The following is a 19,732-nucleotide window of genomic DNA, read 5'->3' on the forward strand; positions in this document are numbered from 1 at the left end:
TGGGGACAGCTGGGGGCACCAATGGCTTCGGGCGAATTTTAAGGCCGTGAGCGTGCCTGCAGAGCAGCGTGCTGTGGTAGGGCTGGAGGAGGGGCTGGCTAACGGGACCGCGGGCTAACGGGAGCACAGGCTCTCTGATGAGGTGAATCACAGACTCTATTCACCACCCTGCTCCGTACAAATACAATCCAGGATGATGGTTTCTGCCCTGGAAATGGGTTCAAGCTGCTTTTCACACAGACTGGGCTAGAAGAAATGGGCCAGAAAGCACAGGGATGCTTCAGAGTCTTTCTCACAAATGAGTGTGCGTCTGAGTTGAGCTGCAATTGCATCTACATGCTTCTCCTTGAAGTCAGCACGGCTTCCGTCGCTGGCAAGCTTTTGTGAGTGTCCTCAGGCTTTTTTTGGAAGTGCCATCATAGGGCTTTCTGGCCTCAGGGCAGCCTGACCCTGGCGGAGAGAAGGGACTGCTGAGCGGCAGTGTGTATGTGGGTAGGGATCGGGATGCCTGAGCTTCCCCAGGGCTTGCCGTGAGGATGCCTCAGCCACTCTTGCTGTGGGTCCCAGATGTGGCCAGCAGTGCAGAGTCATCCCGGCACATCATCCAAACAGACTCGTATTGGCTAAGCAGTCATGGAGGAGCTGTCCCTACTCTCCATAACAGCAGCTTTTTTTCTTACTTGGCCTTTTCAGGACTTCTTTGGATGAAAAGTGGTGATGTCCAGGGTTTGAGAGATGTGGTTCTTGTTTTGGGGGGGTTGCAGTGAGCTCTGGTGTGTTGCAAAGGCTCTGGAAGCCAGCCGTGCTACAGTGAGTGCAGACCTGCTGTGAGCAATGGAGAGTTCTTGGTTTCTCTTCATGGTCCCATCCTTGTCCCCATCCCGCCAGAAATATTAGGCATCTTCTAAAGGTGGTGACAGCTTCTGTATATGGTGGGGTTAGACCCAACAGCACATCTTTTGCTAAACTTGTTGTGAAAGGACTAGAGAAGAGTCTAAGAGTCCTGGTCTCTGAGTCCTGTAACAAACACTCATGAAAAACCACCTTCTGTTTTGGCACGAGGCTGCAGCGATCCCTGCAGATACGCACAGCTGGTTCAGCACTGGGCAATTCTCTCGCCCATTTGTGCTCTACTTCTTCAAGGCTCCGTGTGTCGGTGGCTTAGCAGTAGACACACACGCTGTGGCCAGGCTTGCATGCTTGGGAGTGGAAACCAAGGTTTGCATTTGGCCTTGAACCACAGTGAGCAAGCACAACAGATTATTTTAAAAAAATAATATATATGTGTGAATTGTTTTTTAAATAGAAGTAAATGCATTTTTCATTCTTTGAAATAAACTCATTTGTAGTCAAGGATAATTTAATTATTTAGTCCCTTAAAGAAAAAAAAAAAAGGCTGAGATTTACTGGTTCTAGATTTTCCTCTAATCACTGTCATATCAACTTCTTCAATAATAATGGAATTCTTTTTAAAGTAGAAGTTTTGAGGCAAAACACTTTGTCAGTACTTTCCTCTAAGTATCTCGCTTCTACTGCACAGCTGACAATACAATCCTTTTTTTGTATTCTTATCATAGAATTCAATTTCTATTAAAAAAAAAAAAAACTTGTATTTAATTGTAATTCAGTCTACCATCATTGTGACCAACTCCTGCAATTCATCTACCCTGCTGACTAAAATTGGTTATGACTTAAGGACATAAATGTGTGCCATTGGGTTATTTTGGGTTCAGATCTATCTGACTACAAATAACGTAGTTGTCCTCCTTTGTCCCCTCCTGTTGGCTCTGCTGCCGCAGACCTGTGCCAAAGGTGGCTTCTTGCTTTTCAGAGCTGTTTAAACCCATAGCTTTCACAGTTTTCCTTTGAAAACCTGCCATGTGCTTTAACTCGGCATGCAAAGCCCACAAGAAATCCTCCAGCAGGATTTGGGCTCGGTCAGTGGGTGAGATCCCAGGGCACACAGAGATGGCCAGAAGCGTTGTAGGCCGGGGCAGCTGAGGATGGGCCAGCACGTTCCAGCCTGGGTGTCCTGTGCCGCATCACCATCATCCATCCCAATGCTGGAGATGCACAGCAGACCTCCTTCCAGCTCTCACGGGTACGCTGACATTACGAAATTCATCTCCTTCCATTGTTTCCTGGGGAGGCAGAAGAGAAGACATCTGACAGTAGCGTCTCTGTGAGGCCTGTTTGGGTACAGGGATGTTGTTTTGGGTTTTCCCCACCTCTTTTCTGACAGAGCTGTGTCCTTTCCTTCATTCTTGCCTTGTTCTCGCAGACAAGGGCAGCGTGTACAGCCTTTCATCTCCCCGTGTGAGCAATGCAGCCCTGGGAGAGCTCTCCATGCTTTGCGACACTGTTGCTCCATCTGGAAGTCATTAGCAGCCACAGAGCAGCAATGTTTTTCTTGGGAACTGGGGTGGAGGCGAATGGAGGGGCTTCCCAGTTGTCATCTCCCAGAAAACCCTCTCTTCCTCCCCACCCCCTGCCCCACTTCCAAGAAAGCGGTCGGCTCTGCTTGGCCAATTCCACTGGGCAGCCAGACAAAAATGTCCAGGAGACCTTCCCTCGCAGGCTGGCTGGTGCAGCCACCCCTTTCCCTCTCCCTCCCCATCCTAGAGGGACTTCCCTCTCCCTGCCTGTAACTTGCCCTCAAGTCACAAGGAAGAACATCATGGTCAGGACTTCTTGGCTATGGAGAGGGTGTTCTTCCAGAATTTGTGGTGTGGGCTTGGAAGGAGTCTCCCTCCCACCACAGTCTGGTGGTACCACCCTTCCCTGCAGCAGAGGTGGCAGCTAGCCCTCTGATGTTCATCATCTCCAGGCCAGGAGCCACAGCAGGGTGGGCACCACAGCCCTCTCTCCATCCCTCCCTCTGAGGCTTGCAGAACTCTTGGGTGTGCAGAGCCTGCCCCCAGGAGCCTGTCTGTTGGGAAAGTAGACACGAAAATCTCTGTTTCCCTTTGATCTCAGTCCCTTTTTAAAGCACATCCCGCCAGGAGGGCAGGCATGGCTTGGAGAGCCACCCGGGCTTCCTGGGAAGCATGGTGTGGTGCTGGGGTGGGGTGAGGGGTGGTTTGTTTGTTGTTTTTTTTTTTTTTCCTTTTGTTTTTTTTTTTTTATTATTTTTTGTCTTTTGGAAACATTGCCATGGTGACCTATGGGAAGAGACTGGCTTCCATTAGCTTAATGAGTTAAAGCTGCTGGGAGAGAAACAAAATCGATGGAGAGTCAGGGCGCTGCCCGGGAATGCCCATGCCTGGAGCTGCATTGCACCTCCAATGGGGATGGTGGGGCACGGGAGGAGGGCTGGCTGGGGCCGGCCCACTCACTGCTTGTTTTAGAGGGACTCTGCTGTGCTTGTTCCTCCTTTTATTTGTTTTTCATTATTTCCTTTTTTTATTTTTAAGTCTGTTTTTTCTACTTGTTCTTTTACTTCTCAGCAGGGACAGGACATGGGTTTTACAACCCTGCAGGCGCCAGCTATGCTGCTTTCATGCCAGAGCAAGTACTGACATTGACACTTTCCTCTCCCTTCCCTGCTCCCAGAACTGAGCATCCCGCTTCCTACCTGGCCTGGAGGCAAAGGGCCCTCCATGGAGGTATCACCTGCGTGAGCTGGGAGCTAAGCTGGCCTCTTGGCTGCTTTTTTTTTTCCTTTCCCATCTAGCACCATCCCCAGAGAAGTGCTCAATGACTATCAATCCCCTGTGTCTGATGTTCGGGGGCTTTCTGCATGGCTAAAACTTCAGGAGGTCCCTGAAGCCCAAAGCAGAGCATGCCCAGAAGGCCAACCGTATCCTGGGCTGCATCAGAAGAAGTGTGGCCAGCAGGTTGAGGGAGGTGATTCTGCCCCTCCACTCCACTCTCGTGAGACCCCACCTGGAGTACTGCATCCAGCTCTGGAGGCCCCAACATAAGAAGGACATGGACCTGTTGGAGCAGGTCCAGAGGAGGGCCATGAGGATGATCTGAGGGCTGGAGCACCTCTCCTATGAGGAGAGGCTGAGAGAGTTGGGGCTGTTCAGCCTGGAGAAGAGAAGGCTCTGGGGAGACCTTACTGTGGCCTTCCAGTGCCTACAGGAGAGCTGGGGAAGGACTTTTTACTAGGGCTTGTAGTGACAGGACGAGGGGAGTGGCTTTAAACTTGAAGAGTGTAGATTTACATTAAACATTAGGAAGAAATTTTTCACTTTGAGGGTAGTGAGGCACTGGAACAGGTTGCCCAGAGAAGTTGTTGAGGCCCCATCCCTGGAGGTGTTCAAGGCCAGGCTGGATGTGGCTTTGGGCAACCTGGTCTAGTGGGAGGTGTCCCTGCCTATGGCGGGGTGTTGGAACTCGATGATCTTCAAGGTCTCTTCCAACCTAAACCATTCTGTGATTCTGTGTGTGGTCCATTGCTGCTGCTTTTTCTGCTGCGTGACATCCTTATGCTCTTGAGTGAAGAGATCCTATCACAGTTGCTGTGTTCCTGCTTCGAATTCAGACAGGACTCTGAATGTCTCTCTAACAAGGAGGTGAAACTAAGACTGGTTGACCCTCTTTCCTAAAGCTTTCTGGTTTAAGGCTCCATCTTCGAAGGAAGATAGAGGACTTCAGGCAATATTGACAGCACACATCCCTGCGAATCCTTCTGTGACTTCCCCGTCTCCAGGATGCAGGTCCTGCAGCTCACGGCTCGTTTTCACAGGCAGCTGCTTACACATGGCAGCTTTCGCAATCTTGCTTACGGCTGCCTTATCAGAGAACTGTGCCATAGGGTTAGAAATCACACTGTAACGTCGCTCAAGGATGTGGAGGCATGTTGGTACAGTAAACACCTAGAAATTATTTGCTCATTGTACCTGTTGCTGCAGCTCTGGCAGTTCCCAGGGTTGTCTCCTCCTGCTGTCGAATGGAGCAGCGTGGCTGTTGGCACCACGGTTTGCATTTTATACCCCTCTGATTTTATTTTTTTGTTTGTGGCAAACAGCATTTCTTGTTTTTAAAACCCCCGGGAAAGCTGAGACGCAAGTGAGCTGGGAAGTGGCATGTGAAAGGCAGATGGAGCCTTGCTCACGCGGAATTGTGCCAGTTCGGGTGGAGCCCTGAAGGAGCAAATACCGCTTTGGTGAAGAGTTTCCCGCCCAGGACAGGCTAGCAGGAGTTAATCCCAACTTGGATGCTTACTTAGTGAGGAGGCTTGTGCTGTGGGGGGAGTCTCCTCTGACTTTAAGGCGGATAATGTGCCATTCAGGATGGGGATGACAGGTGCCTTGCTCACAGCCGTGGAGCCCAAAACCACGCGGGCCGTCATCCTCGCCGTCTGCCAGGAATGAAAGCTAAGACGTGTCAGGCTGTTTTCTGGGAAGAGGGCTTGGTCGTTCCTGTCTGGGCTGTGATTGCCATGAAATAGCCCCCCAGCTGCCTGGCACCCGGGCTGGAGGCAGAGATTGCCCCCACCGGCCCCATCCCTTGAGAGGAAGGAGGATGGGTATGGGAAAACAAACACCACCCAAAGCGGGTGGTTGGGCGTTTTGGTTGCCTTCGTTTGCTTTTGCAGCCTTCAGTGTGGCATTTCCGTGGAGAAACACCACTAGCATTCATCATATGAGACGCTATTGTTGCATTAAATATTTTGTGCTTGTTTTTAAATAAACCCTGGAGCGGAGTCCCGCTCCGTTGCCTCCCAGGAGGCTGTAGTGCTCTGGCCCTCGGTAACAAAAGGCGACTCCATAACGGACCCTTGTTTGTGCCTGGGAACAAACCTGGCCTTTATCCCAAAAGCCTTCCAGGGGTTTTTTTTGTGGTTTTCAAAGTTCAGGCCGGTCATCGCTGCCCTCTCCCCTGCCTGGCTGCGTGTTCCTGCTGCTCCCACCCCACCGGTCGCATCCGCTGGGCTCCGGTCAGGAAACAGCACGTGGTGCACATCTTCTTCCCTTCCCTCCTTCACTTCTTGAAGTTTGCTTCCTTGACAGCGGCGCTGACTCTGGCGAGGAGTTGGCGGAGCGTGAGTGGGGAGAGAAACGGGAAGCCAGGACCTTGCTTGTCTGTCCAAGGTCAGCACAGCCTGTCTGGGGTGGGAGTTAAGCAGGGCAGGTTTGGCTTTGGTTTTTTGAAGCTGCACAAATTCCAGCAAGGAGCAAGTACCGAGGCCTCCAGAAGACTTCTATAAAATGGCAAATGTCTTTATTCCCTCCATCAGCTGAGATTCTTGCTGGGCTTTTATCTCCTAGGTTTTGGAGCAAAACTTTCCTAGCTGCCAGTGGCTCTTACATTTTCCTGATGATCTCAATATAAAATAAAATTTTTTACAGTGAGAATGGTAATTCACTGGAACAACCTCCCCAGGGCCATGGTAGAGTCCCCATTACTGGAGGTTTTCAAGGGTGCTAGATAGTCTCATCTAGGCTCGCTTTCTCGTAAAAAGTTGGACCAGATGATCTTCCGAGGTCCATTCCAACCTGTGCTGCTCTATGATTCTGTGATCTTCTGGCTATATTTGTTCAGCCTGGAAGTTGCCTTCACTGTTTATTTTGAAGAATTTGAGGGTAAAATCTTCTGTCCATCTGTGGGAGTGACTTGGTCGTTGGGGTCCCTGCAGCATCATGCTGCTTGGTCTCCAGATGTGCTGCATCTGCTTGTTACCCATCTACTGGGGTGGTTAGCCTGAATGGTGGCTTCTCAGACATTGAAATGACTTGTTCCCAGCCTGGCTTTGTCTTCTCTCTGCTGACCTACTGCAAGGAGAAGTCAGAAGCTGCTGCACTCAAGGATGAGCAAAATTGATTTTCACAGAGGGACTTGTGATGAAGATTCTCCAGTGGAGCTACACAAAGCAGTAAGACGGAAAAACCTGATGCAGTTTGGGTTGAAAACCTAAACCAGCAGCATCACTGGTACAAGCTGGAGCAGTGAAGGCTGGTTCTTGGATGTTAGCAGATTCTGGTGACAATAAGCAGATGTTTTTTTGAGACATCACTACTAATATGTTGTTCTTCTTGAAACAGGAGTTATGTAGCGTCCGAAAATCTCCATCAGTCTCTCTGGAGCTTGGCAGGCGTCCAGCAGACAGCATTCATTTTACAGGATGCATTCGTGCCTTCCCATCGCCTCTAGCCCCTTTGGGGCCTCTCTTCCCCACTCACACCGCAGCCTCTGCTCGTCACGCTGGCTCTCTGCCTGGCTGCCGCTGCTGGTCCCTCCACCCCACATCATCCCCAGCCGTTGGGATAAAATCACTTAATTCTCCTTCAGGCAGGCATGCAAGACTTTAGCTGCTGGCCTGTCCTTTCCAAGAAACTCTCCTGGGGGGATTTCTTTTGCTTGTTTTCCCCCTGTCTTCACACCTCCTCCAAGCCAGGAGGTGTTCCATCCCCTCGTAGGGAGCTTCAACAACCCTCTTGGGTCGTGTGGGTTGTGTTGCCTGTTGGGTTTTTGTGGCTATAGGGCACTGCTGAAGCCCCTTCCGTACCAGAGAAGTTGTGGATCCCCCATCCCTGGAAGTGTTCAAGGCCAGGCTGGATGGGGCTTTGAGCATGCAAAGTGGTCTAGTGGAAGATGTCCCTGCCCATGGCAGGGGGGTTGGAACTAGATGATCTTTAAGGTTCCTTCCAACCTAAACCATTCTATGATACACATCAGGAGGCACAACTCATGCTTTCTCCTTCCTCTTCCTCCTGCTGGCAGTGTTGCCGCAAGGATGTTGGTGTCTCCGGCCGCAGAGCCCGTCAGGTTTCGTGAAGAGGGGCTTCCTGTAGGGTCAGTGCGGTCCATTGTGCCGGCGCTTCCCCTGCAGCTGGCTTCCTCCCTCCTGCGGTGCCTAAATATAGCGGGAGGCATTGTGCGAGCGCGGTGCTGGTGCAGAACGCCGTCCGGAGGGTCCCAGCACCGGGGCTGCTGGGGCGGGTGTTTCCATCGCCGCCTCTCGCCTGCCACATTGGCCCTGTGTGTTGGCGCTTGCGTTGTTTGGGTGCCGGTGACTTTTGTTTTAAAGAGGGAAGGAGTGGGAGCCACAGTTGACCCTTTCCCAAGTTTGACAGGTCCGCAAGGGGATTTTAAACAAGTCGCAGACCGTTATTGCATATCTGGGTTTTTTAGAGAAGGGTTTAACTTGGCTTAACTCTGCTCTCGGTGGATGCCCTTTAGACTTTGCACTTTAATTATCAGAAGATTGTTTAAAAACTACAAAGATAAGAAAAACCTTAAACATGACAGGCATGTACAAGCAGTTTTAGTCTTGAGCTGTGTTTATACTTTAGTGCTGTTCCTAAAGGGGAGTTGACAGATTGATTAATAACTATAAAAACATTTTGACTCATAGCAAAAGAATTAAACATTTAATTGAAGGGATGTGTCTCCCAAGCACGAGCAAGATGCACTGTATTGCTGTTACCTCTGGGGTGCTCCATGTACATTTATTCTCATCCTGATTTTGTTTTTTTTTCCCTTGCTGTCAGTTAAAAATGGTGGCTGCGGTCTTGCCTCATTTGTAATTATTTCTTTGATTATTTTTCGTGCGTGTCAAATTGCTTTTGGATAGAAAGTAGGATTCACTTACAAAGGAGTAGAACCACAATACTTGAGAATATTAGTTAACCAAAAATGCACTAAATGTGCGGGGTGCATCAGGAGAAAGCTGTATTTTTGGAAAAGGAAACAAATTTAACTGAGCTGGTAGCATTTGGCTGAGTAACCACCACAGGCTCACCAATCTGATGGTTGGTGAGACCATGGTGATTACTAGTGGCAGCAGACCTGAGCCTTGAGCTGAGCTCCTGGATGAATAAACTTTCATTTCCTCTGTTTTCTGAGCCCTCCCACCAATGCCCCGTTTCCAAGCTGTGTACTAGAGATGGAGTAAGTTGACTGCGCAAATTTAATAAGTCGATGTAACAAAAAGTCTTCCTCTCTCTAGAAAACCCTGTAACAAACAAAACCCAAATTATATTACATTAGATGCTTAAGCAGTGCTTTCCTTTTAGTTTTGTGGCTCATCTGTCCTTAAAACGTTAGCTGGGTAAATATTCATATGATGTTTAATATAAATAAACCATATGCCTTATTGTTTATTTTAAAGGATATGCTGACTAATAACTTTCATCTCCTCTGCTTAAATATTTTAAACAGTATGTATGCCATGGGAACTCCCACACTGCAGCTTTGAGGCTGCTGTAAAGCCTTTGTCTCGCCTGCTGCATCCTTTGCCTGTTACCGCTGAGCTCGCTGCGTTTCCTCCCATTTGGGGCACGATGGGGGTTTTTGAAGTTTCGGTGTCAGCAGCTTCAAACACTTTGAGATCTGACTCGTGTACGTCGCGTTGTTCTGCCGTGTCTGCCGCCACCTCTACTCATATCTCCTAGGCCTTAATTCTGCCCACCCCTAATTAGCCATCCTGGGGAGCCAGTGTGTGCAGCCAGGCGCCAAGCTGCTGCCGTACAAACCTCTGCAGTCACGCGTTTGCCTCTCTGTCTTGCAGGAATCTACATCCTGATCGCGGTCGGAGCCGTCATGATGTTCGTGGGGTTCCTGGGATGCTACGGTGCTATTCAGGAGTCTCAGTGCCTTCTGGGAACGGTAAGAGACGCAAAGCTCTGGATGCCGCTTGGCACCGTGATGTCCCTGCCACGTCCCAGCCTCTCTTGCTGGAGACTTTTGCAAGGAATGGGGCAGGGAGGATGCGTGAGCACGGAGGTGGGAACTAACGGACCTCTGCAAGGAGCGAGGCTGCAGCGTTTGGCTGAGGGCATCTCTGCCCGGCGTGCTGGAGCTGCGGCTGAGCTGGCAGGCGCGCTGCGAGCTCCCAAAGCCAGCAGCATAGCAGGAGAGGTGCGAACAGCAAGATTCTTGGAGATTCATTTTCTCTGTTATATTTGACACATACCTCCCTCCATGCGTTCTTTCCCCACCGCGGTCTCACAGTCTTACCAAGCACCCACTAAACTCTTTCTTACCTGATGTTCCCTACAACTTCCCCTTTCGCTCCGTTTTAAGACTGCCTGTGGCAATTCCAGTTCTTTTAAGGCATCATCTACTATTTTTATCTGTTTGGACAAGGAAACAGCAGAGATTTCCCACAATATCTCAGTGAGGATGTCTAGGTGCATCCTGGAAAATCCATTACTGAAGTGCTACAGGCGTCCTTGGTGTGAGGCAGTGGCTCGGGATTCCTGGCACGGGATGAGCTTAATTGTATAAACTGTAGCCTCACCAAAAGCCTTTGCCTTGGGGATAAGGGAGAACCGTTTATTTAAAGCAAGTTCTCACATGTGATTCAGCTTTAAACTCAATGCAAAAAAAAAAAAAAAAAAAAGGAGGGTAAAACAAAAAAAAAATAAAAAGAAATTTTCAAAAAAAGTATTGGCAGGACTTTCCAGCGCTTGGCTTCGTTGCTCTGTAAGATTCTTGGTGGTGGCGTAGTGACGCATGGGTGTGGATTCAACTGGGACAGAGGGAAATGGAGCTGCTTTCCCTTGCCCTCGCAGATGGCTTCACCTCGAGTTGCTTCTGTTTCCCAATAAGAAGGGGATGCTTCTCACCAGCTTTTCTAAAGCCCTTCTGAACATCGGTGGATGAGAGCTGCTGTAGGAGTTTGCAGGCATTATCACTGCTGCTGAGAATAGGAGGAGCCGGTGCACAAATCTGACAGGGGTGGTTGTAGCGAGGTCTGGCAGCTTTGGATTATTTTTTTTTTGTTAACGCAAGCGATTACAGAACCTGAATTACCCCTCACTCCCTCTTGAAGTTGGAAAGAGGATTAGAAGGGCAGATGGTACAAAGTACCTGAGGCCTGACAGGGAAACCAGCTGCTTTGGCTGAAATTAGCATCTTTAGCTGCTGCGCGCTGCTCGTGTTTGCTCACACCTTGGCTTGCCAAGAGAAGGCTGGAGACACCGCGCGATGACGCTTTCCACTGGCCAAAGCTCCCACCGTGCTCCAAGGACATTTCCAGGCAATGTCCTTAGGGTCTTGCAGGGAAGCAGCCGCTCTCCCTTCTCCTGCAGCCAACTGATGGAGTTCCTACAGGCTTATTGTAAAAGGGGAAGGTACCAGGAACCTCCATGCTATCAAAAATTCTGTGCTGAAGGCAGCATGGAAGCAGAGTGGTGAGACCCTAAGAAGGCAGGAAGGAGATGTTTGGCGTGGAGTGAGATGCTCGGCATGGAGCGGGCTCTGCCCCCCGGGAAGGGGCTGGGGCACATCCGACCACCTGGCTGGGAATGCCACCATGTTCTCATAGTGTCAAGCTGCATCACTGGTGTTTTGTGGCCAGCTCGCAGGGATGAGTCTGCAGAAAGTTGTACCTCCAAATCTGGGATCAATGAGCCATGCTTCACTGGAGGGTAACCACTGCAAGAGTGAGCCCTAGTGCTTAACCAGAGAATTACAGTGGCATTGCACCCATAATTTAGGGTGATGTGATTCCTTGGGGGATGTGGGACCCAGTCCTCTAGAGATGCTCCTGGAGAACCAGGGATAGATAGGTGTTTAAATAGGAGATGGTTGTTTGGGGACTGGACAAGGATATTGAAAGTCCTTCCCTGCTGTCAGGTCGATAGTCCTGTTTCCGTTTTGCTGATAACCCATTGCTCTTGCACGTGAGAGCACGTCATTTTGAAAACTCCCGTTTCCCCTGTTGTTGAAGAAAATGTCCCGAATGTGTCTGGAACAGAGACTGCTCAGGATCCAGGGGCTGTCATCCAACCCCATACTGTGATTTTGTCTTCCCCTGATTGCATTCACCTCTCTTGCTTCTTTACTTCCATGGCAACTCTCCCAATTTGGGGCTTTTCCCAGGAAGAAGTCACTGAGGGTGATGTTGCGGAGGTGATGTTGGCTGCCTGTGGAGCATGCCTGTCTGTGCCTTCTCACTTGACTCTTGATGCATGAGCTGTACGGCTTCCCATTCCCAGTCTAACAGACCGACCGTCACAACGTGTTCCCGGGATCTGAACAAAAAGATGGAGGGAGGCTTTGGGGGGTGGCGGGGAGGAGTGCTGGAATTGCACAAACAGGGTGGGGCTGTGGGAAAAGATTGGTGTTAGTATTTATGCAAAAAGCTGCAGTAGCCTTGCAGGGCTGTGGATGCCAAGAGAGCTGGCCATAAATCACACCCTGACGCCCCGCAGCTCCTCAGCAGCTGAAATGTGTTTTTAACCCTCCACTGGCAATTCCCATCCTCGGAGCATCTGTGGCAGAGCAAGAAGCCTGTCTGGATGGTCTTGCAGCCACATCAAGAGGAGTAATGTGTCTTGTGGTGCACAGGGCATCTTCATCCCTGCCAGTCCCTGTGTGGGAAAGGTTCTGCTGATCCCCACTCAGCCATCCCAGTGGAAAGTCAGGATGTGGGGTGGCATCCAGTGAGTCATAGGAAAATGTGTTTGGGCTAAGCATGTGTATGGGAGATAAAACAAAGTCAGGTGATGCCTTGCTCTGATCTCCATCAGTAGAAGTGCCGCTTCACACCTCTGCCCACATAATTGCTGCTTTTGGCTGTAGCCAGATATATTAAGTGTCCCTCTCTTGATTTGTCATTGCAGTTCTTCACTTGCCTGGTGATCCTGTTTGCCTGTGAAGTTGCGGCTGGAATTTGGGGATTTGTCAACAAAGACCAAGTAAGATGACTCTCAAATCTGCGTTTGTGGGACTGGGAGGCTGGGGCAGAACCGCAGCAGATCCCGGCATGAGCTGTTTTGCTCATGAGCTGCTCCCAGACTGAGTCACGGGGGCTTGGATTAGCGGTGTGATCCGGGCAGGACACCTAACTCCTCTTGGCCGGGCTGATGAACTTTAAATGTGAGCACTTGATGATAGCAGCTGCCCCTTACCGTATATAGTGCAATGTCTGGAATAAAAATAGCTCTGTCTCACTTGGGTCTCCTCTTGCTGCCACGCTGTTAGTCACAGTGTGAGTTGATTCATGGATGAAGTCGTGAAGGGAAGCCATCTGCACGTCCTAGGTGCCAAAGAGCAAACCCAGCCACGTGGCCCCAAAGGCAGGGAATACCGTACGGGGGCAGCCTGCACTGATGGCATCGCTTAATGCTTCCTGCTCTTTGCCAGTATCACATAACCCACCTCAGGCTGTTGGTCTGCCAGGACCGAGATCCTGCTGATCAATACGCTGTGTGCGCGCGAGAGGTAGAATCATAGAATGGGTTAGGTTGGAAGGGACCTTGAAGATCATCGAGTCCCAACCCCCCTGCCATAGGCAGGGGCGCCTTCCACTTGCCCAAGGCCCCATCCAGCCTGGCCTTAAACGCCTCCAGGGAGGGGGCCTCAACACCTTCTCTGGGCAACCTGTTCCAGTGCCTTACCACCCTCAAAGTGAAAAAATTCTTCCTAATGTTTGATCTAAACCTGCGCTCTTCCAGTCTGAAGCTGTTCCCCCTCATCCTATCACTACATGCCCTAGTCAAGTCATGTGTCTGTCCCAGGCACCCCGCTAAGGACTGCCCAGATGAGGTCCTTGGGCTGGAGGAGGTTAGATAAAGGGTAGGACTGGAAATTGCAGCTTTTCACCTTCCCTTTCTGCTCACTTTCCCTTCAGTACGGTCACATGTGCTTGCACACATGCAGAGTTTGGTGTCAAAGAGCAAAACTACCAATGCATGGGAACCGTGGCCATGTTGCAGCAAGCAGAGGGCTGGGTGTCGATCCCTGAGCTGTAGAGGGTTTGGAGGAGAGAAGGGGACCGCTTGTGCTCAAAGCCAAGGTTAGACTCTCTGGTGGAGTAGGAAATGTGTTTACTTTACTAAGAGACGTAAGCCAGCTGCATAAGTAGGTGGTGGCCTGCTCAGCTTTCACATGCGTGTAGGCCACAGATGACCAGCTCGGCCGTGAATGGGAACTGCCTCGTAGTCATTCACCGGTGAGGGCATGACTTCATCGGAATAAACTCTTCCGTGGCTAAACATATTATTATGCAGGCAGAGTGCTGTTTCCTAGCAACTTTGGTGAGCTAATTAACCTTTGCAGAGGGGCTGTGCCTCTTGCAGATGTTTGTGAATCCTGAAGAGTCCAAGATGTGCGACTGAACTGACACCAAAAAAAAAAAAAAGTGAAGCCCGAGCAAGGAGGGACCCCACGGCTGTTGCTCTCCCTGGCCATTGGAGCATAAAGTTTAGGATTCGCCAATATAAGAGCGATGACCTCAGCCGCTTAAAATTAATTTTGCAGTTTAAAATGAACGGTGGCAGCCTGTTGGCTTCGGCTGCTTTTGCAGCCTCGGTGATGAATGGGCTGTTTGGAAGTCCCCGCTCACAAGGCATGTGGCTTCCTTCTCCTTGCCTCGGTTGGCAGCATTACGAGAGCGATGTGGGCTGGGAGGAAAGCACTGAATGATCCCATCCATGGAGAGCTGCTCCCAGCGAAGCCTCTGTTCCACCTGGGTTTGGAGCCCCTTGGGGGGACAGCCATCTCCTGTGAAGTGGGCACAGGATGCTGTTGGACATCACTGGAGGCAGCCTGTCCCTCAGCCTGCCTGCCTGGAGACGGTTTAGATACAGGATGGCAAGAAGTAGGATTATTGTTTTATTTTTTTGCCATGTAGCAGAATCAACCAGTTTGATCAGAGAACATCACCCTCCATAGCACACTTTTTTTTTAAACAGTGATGGAGAAATGCTGGGTTAATTGGTTGCAACTAGGCTCCTTCTTGCTGTGGTTTCTTTTTGCGGGTGCTCGTCCAGCCTGCACTGCCAAGAGCAGATGTTCTACAAAGCATCTTCCCTTTCGTACTTGCTTGTATTTTTTTCTTTTGCTTCTCTTGCACGTCCTCCTTTCATCTGTCTCTTCCAAGTTACTGAGGAGAAAACGAGGGCGGGGGTTGAACGGTGGAGCAGACCCCCATGGGTGGCTGCAGTTTACCAGCCCAGGTGGCAGGGCTAGAGTATGGATGGGACTTCTCATATAGCCATTTCCAGGACTGGAGTGCCCAGCTCCAGGTAGGGACCCAGCCAGAGTCTGACATCCATCTAAAAGCACCTAAACTTCCTGATACGGCTTTGGCGTGTAATCTCTCCCAAATTCCTGCCGTCCCTTCTGCCCAGACAGTAAAACTCTACCTACAGGTGGCCTTGCTCGTGCACCCCACCTCCTCCTGACTTCCCCAGCTTGTCCTGCCTCTGCAGCCTCAGTGGGAAACGTGTTGCCTGCTTGCTTTGTCTCCATGGACCGGGTCATGGTGGTTCAGGACAAGCCGTATCTGCATTCCTGAGCCCAAGAGCCAAATCTATGCAAGTGCTGAAAGCTATCTGAGATCTTGTGGTTCACCCTCCGGGGCTCGGGTGTCTCTGCCTGCTAGAGGGAGCTCATGGAGCACTTGGATAGCATTGGCTGGAACCTGCTGGCTGGTGGGTGAGGTTCTTAATATTTGCTACTCTTGACCCGCTTCGGCTGGAGGGACTTGAGCCCTATGGAAGACAGGCCTTTTTCATGCACCTGTGTGAATAACTGGGTTCCAAATCTATTTAAAAACTGCTCATCTACATGCGAGTGCCATTAGAGGGAACCTGTCCCCTTCAGGCACATGTGCTGGGTGGGTTTCCTCCTCCTCCTGTGGCTGAAAGGGAGTTTTTCCCATCTTTCCTAGATAGCCAAAGACGTGAAGCAGTTCTACGATCAAGCATTTCAACAAGCGCTCATGGCAGAATCGGAGACGAACAACGGGAAAACCGTAGTGAAGACCTTTCACGAAACGGTAAGACGTCAGTGATCTTGCTGCACGCTCTGCTTGGGCCACATGCAGTTGGCCCAAGCAACCGCTGATGGATAGGTTCTTGCCTGCTGCCAGTTACACCCAGATAACTTCTGTGTGCGGTTTGTCAGTGAGTAAGCGGTGAGGAGCTGTTATGGTTTGAGAGACCCATAACAATTTGTTGTCGTTTAGACAATCATTCTATCACCCGATGACTCCTCCCCACCCGGGAAGGGGAATCGGGGAAAAACAAGGAAACCTGGGAGCTGAAGTATAAACAGATTTAAAACAATAAGATTAGATAATTAACATCTGAGATAATTAACAGCACTAAAGAACTGATATTGATCCTGACACCAATACAGAATATGCAAAGATTATACTCGGCCAATTCTATCAGTAGGAAGCTGTGCACTCCCAGCAGTGGACAGCAAATGTCGGGCACTTCGAGTGCTACAGCTTCAGGGGGAGGGGAAGGCCTCAGGGCTCCGGCACCAGGGCACGAAGTTCTCAGGATGGCAGCCATCAAGGGAGAGAGAGAACTTCGCAGCAAACTTTCTAAATTATAGTGAATGTGACGCTGATGGTGTGAAATAATCCTGTTGGCCAGCTTGGGTCAAGTGCCTGGGTCTTGCTCCTCCTCATCCCCGCACCTGGGAAGCTCGAAAACACTGAGACCTTGAGACCCACACACCATAGCTGGCTGTAAAGTAAATATTTTCACAAATTCAGACACTGGAGTCTTCTAAAAGTGCAGTTTTCCCAAGTATTAGAATAGAAATTAGTCCTGTGTCGCTCAAACCAGGACAGGAGCGACTGTCGCTGTGCAGACTGATCCTCCTCACCGAGGCAGAGGCAATAAGTTGAACTACAAAGTCTTCCAGCAAGGAATGAAGGCAATGCTGGATTTTTTTTGACGCTTAGGAGCACCCTGGGTCAAATGTGTTTTCAGCACTGGGGGTTTTGCTGCCTGCTTTCTGAGCTCTGTGTAGAAATCTCTCCGTTGGAGCTTCTTGCAGCCAGAGGAAACGAGAATGTGGGAGGAAGGAGAATTAAAAATGGGGGTCAGGAACATGAATGGCAAAAGCAGCGTCTGAAGCAGATGACACTACATTCAGGTCTTAGCCTGTTGAGTTTGCTGTTCTTATGCGTCAAGAAATAGAGTTGTGCCCACTTCAATATTCTGTCCTTTGCACTGTGCTGGCTCCAGGTCTAATTAAGTTGCTTTTCATTTAACTCAGCACCCCTGATTAAGTAAAATTCAGTGGAAATTTTAAATTAAAAATATTGCTCTGAGGAACTAGTCCTGATACTTCCAGGGAACATCACCTCTAGAGAGACTTGGGTTCACTCCCCTCCAGGATACCGATGCCGGACCTGTCTGGGATTGTTGTAGGAAGCAGCTGCATTGCATGGAATGAAAAAAAAAAAAAGCAATTTGGAGAGTTATTCCCCTTCCTTTGTTTCTCCCTCCAAGATGCCTCCTCAGTTTCGAGTGGCTTCAAGGATGTTTAAAGGTGGGGAGAGCATTGCATGAGTGTTTGCTGTCTGCTAACACTGGCATTTTGTTGTTTGTTTGTTTGTTTTCTCCTTTCTCCGTGTAGCTGGACTGCTGTGGTCCTGATAATGCAATGGGAGCTATCACTCCCCTGTGGAGAGACGACCTCTGCCCAAAGAAGGACTCCTTACTGAAAACCATTATCGAGGTAGGCACGGCTGCTCTTCGTTCAGCGCAGCTCCTGTGAGGCAACTCAGCTGCTAGGCAAATTTCAGGATTTGTTGGGATTTAGATAAAAGGTAGAGATTTCATTTATTCGGGAGGGGTGGTGAGGGATGTCGGAGGTACCCATCAGTGCTTCCTCTGCTGTTCCTGCTTGAGGGGGCTGGCAGGCGCAGAGGGGTGAAGGCTGGTGGGAAGTTCTAGAGCCAGGATCCAGGAACATGAGTGGAAGCAGACCTGCCTTTCTGGGTGTTGGGGGCAGGCGAGGGGAAAGCAGACTCTCTGACCAGCTGTTTCTCTGCTTCAGTCCTCGAGCTGCCACAAAAAAATTGATGAGCTGTTCTCCGGGAAGCTGTACCTGATCGGTATCGCTGCCATCGTGGTCGCCGTGATCATGGTAAGTGTGACTGCGCGATGCCCTGCTGCTGTGCGACAGGGAAAAGCCACCTTGGGGTGCCCCAGTCCTGTTCCAGCTGGGCTGGATCTGTCCCTCTTCTCCATATGCCCCTGCGTGCAGTGCCAGCGCTCAGCACCCCAGATGCTTTGGGACGTGGCGAGACCGAAGGCTTCATCGTCTCCCCAGGGGGTCGGGATGTTAGGGCAGGTGCCAGGCGAGCGCAGTAGAGCAGGAGCACCTGCAACCCCATCCAGAAGGGCAGAGGACCATCGAGCCGCATCGCTGCCTCCAAAACCGCTCATTTCTCAACACTGTGTTTTGTCACTGGGATCTGCAGTGGGAAGGGATTTGCTTGCTTTGCCATGGTGGGTTTGTTCCTCAGTGAGCGGTGGGTGGCGTGGGCTGGTAACCCAGCGCCTGTGCAGAGGCTGGGCTGTAATGCCAGAGGGATTTCGAAGCGTTTGCTGCGTAGCCAGCAGGCAGGAGGCTTTCAACATACCACCGCTCCTGCCAGCAAGAGAGGGGAGAACATCTTCTTATCTCAAATTGGCCAAGTCCTAATGAAAACAGCAGCAAAGACACAGCATCTCTGCACTTATCTCTGGTGTTCAAGTGTTTATGTGGAGTGGAGGACCTCAGGACAGGGGCGTGGGGCTCCTGCATCATACTGGTCGGAGTCTCACTGGTGCCCCTGTGTCTCCCAACAGATCTTTGAAATGATCCTGAGCATGGTGCTGTGCTGTGGCATAAGGAACAGCTCCGTCTACTGAGCCGTGAGAGCCGGGGAGGGGAAGGGGGGAACAGGGCAGACGGCGCTAGAGGGGACCCCAAGTGCCACCAAGTGACCAGGAGACATTTCAACAAAAGACAAAGAAAACTATGTATATAAATACTTCCAATATTACCATACAGTACTTATCATTTTTATTTTGAAGTACTTTTTTTTTTTTTTTAATAAATAAAACTTTCCCGTATCCTTGTGGCTGAGTTAGTTACACATCAGTTTTGTGTGATGGGGAAAGCTGCTGTAGCAGGAGATCGAGTCCTTCCTCCCCCTTCCCCACCCCCCGTAACTCAGAAATAACGTTGGTGGAAGATGTATAGAAGAGAAGGCTGCAGCCTGTTATCAGAAAACTTTGCCTTGGTTTTTAATCTCCTTTTCAACACCGACTTTTTTAATATACATAATTGGATGCTGAAGCAGGATTTAGCATTTTTTTGTTCATTTGTGCTCATCTTTTCCTACCATCACCCCAGCTTCCTGGCATTTCCAAGCTGTCCGTAGGGAAGCCTGGCTGACCGCCCAGAGCCCGGGAGAGAGGAGAGGAAACAGCCCCATCGCCTGGGTGCGATGTGTCCCGGGGAAAATGCCGGCGCGTTGTTCCTCTCCAACCTGTTTGCATCACTAGGTCAGTCCTTAATAGAAGTCACGCTTAATTTTTTTTACACTCTGAAGAGTGAAGATGTTTTTCGGCTTTTTGTTTTTGTGTTTGGTCTTTTTTTTTTTTTCTTGGGGCTATAACTTTATAAATTGTCTCATTTCCATCAATTCCTTAAGTTAACGGGTCAGTGGCTGGGGATGAATTTTAGTCCCAGTTTTTCAAATGTAACAGACTGAAAATTAAGTCACTTTTTTAACTTCCTTCAGTGTTTCTTTATAGACATATGTTTTTGGGAAGGTCTAGTTCTGTACTAAGTTTCCACTGTTAAGCTAATGCTTGCTTACAAATGATATTGGAAAAAAGAATAAAACTTTAAAAAAAAAAAAAAGTCCTTAACCTTAGAAAGCCTACATTTATGTATTGCAGGATGATGCTTGGGGGTTCCCAGCCATATGTGTACATGTTTAAAATTTCATCTTTGCATCACTCTTGTTCAATGAAATTTTCCTTATTTAGAGCATATTGTCGCACACTGTAACATTGCTGGGAAATTG

General features: G+C 49.8%; 1 protein-coding gene across 1 annotated transcript; it reads left to right on the top strand.

Annotated features, from left to right (window-relative positions):
* The first annotated feature begins 9,452 nt into the window (after positions 1 to 9,452).
* CD81 (CD81 molecule) lies at positions 9,453 to 19,026 on the top strand. Its single transcript, XM_009891993.1, has 6 exons — positions 9,453 to 9,558; positions 12,522 to 12,596; positions 15,575 to 15,682; positions 17,284 to 17,385; positions 17,707 to 17,796; positions 18,504 to 19,026. Exons 1-6 carry the CDS (start codon positions 9,493 to 9,495, stop codon positions 18,564 to 18,566), a joined length of 504 nt encoding a protein of 167 aa, XP_009890295.1. The 5' UTR covers positions 9,453 to 9,492; the 3' UTR covers positions 18,567 to 19,026.
* The last annotated feature ends 706 nt before the right edge of the window (positions 19,027 to 19,732 follow it).

Source organism: Charadrius vociferus, unplaced genomic scaffold (assembly GCF_000708025.1).
Source record: "Charadrius vociferus isolate BGI_N301 unplaced genomic scaffold, ASM70802v2 scaffold179, whole genome shotgun sequence".
Lineage (NCBI taxonomy): Eukaryota > Metazoa > Chordata > Aves > Charadriiformes > Charadriidae > Charadrius > Charadrius vociferus.

Bases quoted from the DNA above. Each gene is read 5' to 3' on its own strand.
- CD81 (XM_009891993.1), top strand. From the start codon at position 9,493: ATGATGTTCGTGGGGTTCCTGGGATGCTACGGTGCTATTCAGGAGTCT. The intron at 9,559-12,521 runs GTAAGAGACGCA...TTGTCATTGCAG, and splicing joins CTCAGTGCCTTCTGGGAACG to TTCTTCACTTGCCTGGTGAT. The intron at 12,597-15,574 runs GTAAGATGACTC...CATCTTTCCTAG, and splicing joins GATTTGTCAACAAAGACCAA to ATAGCCAAAGACGTGAAGCA.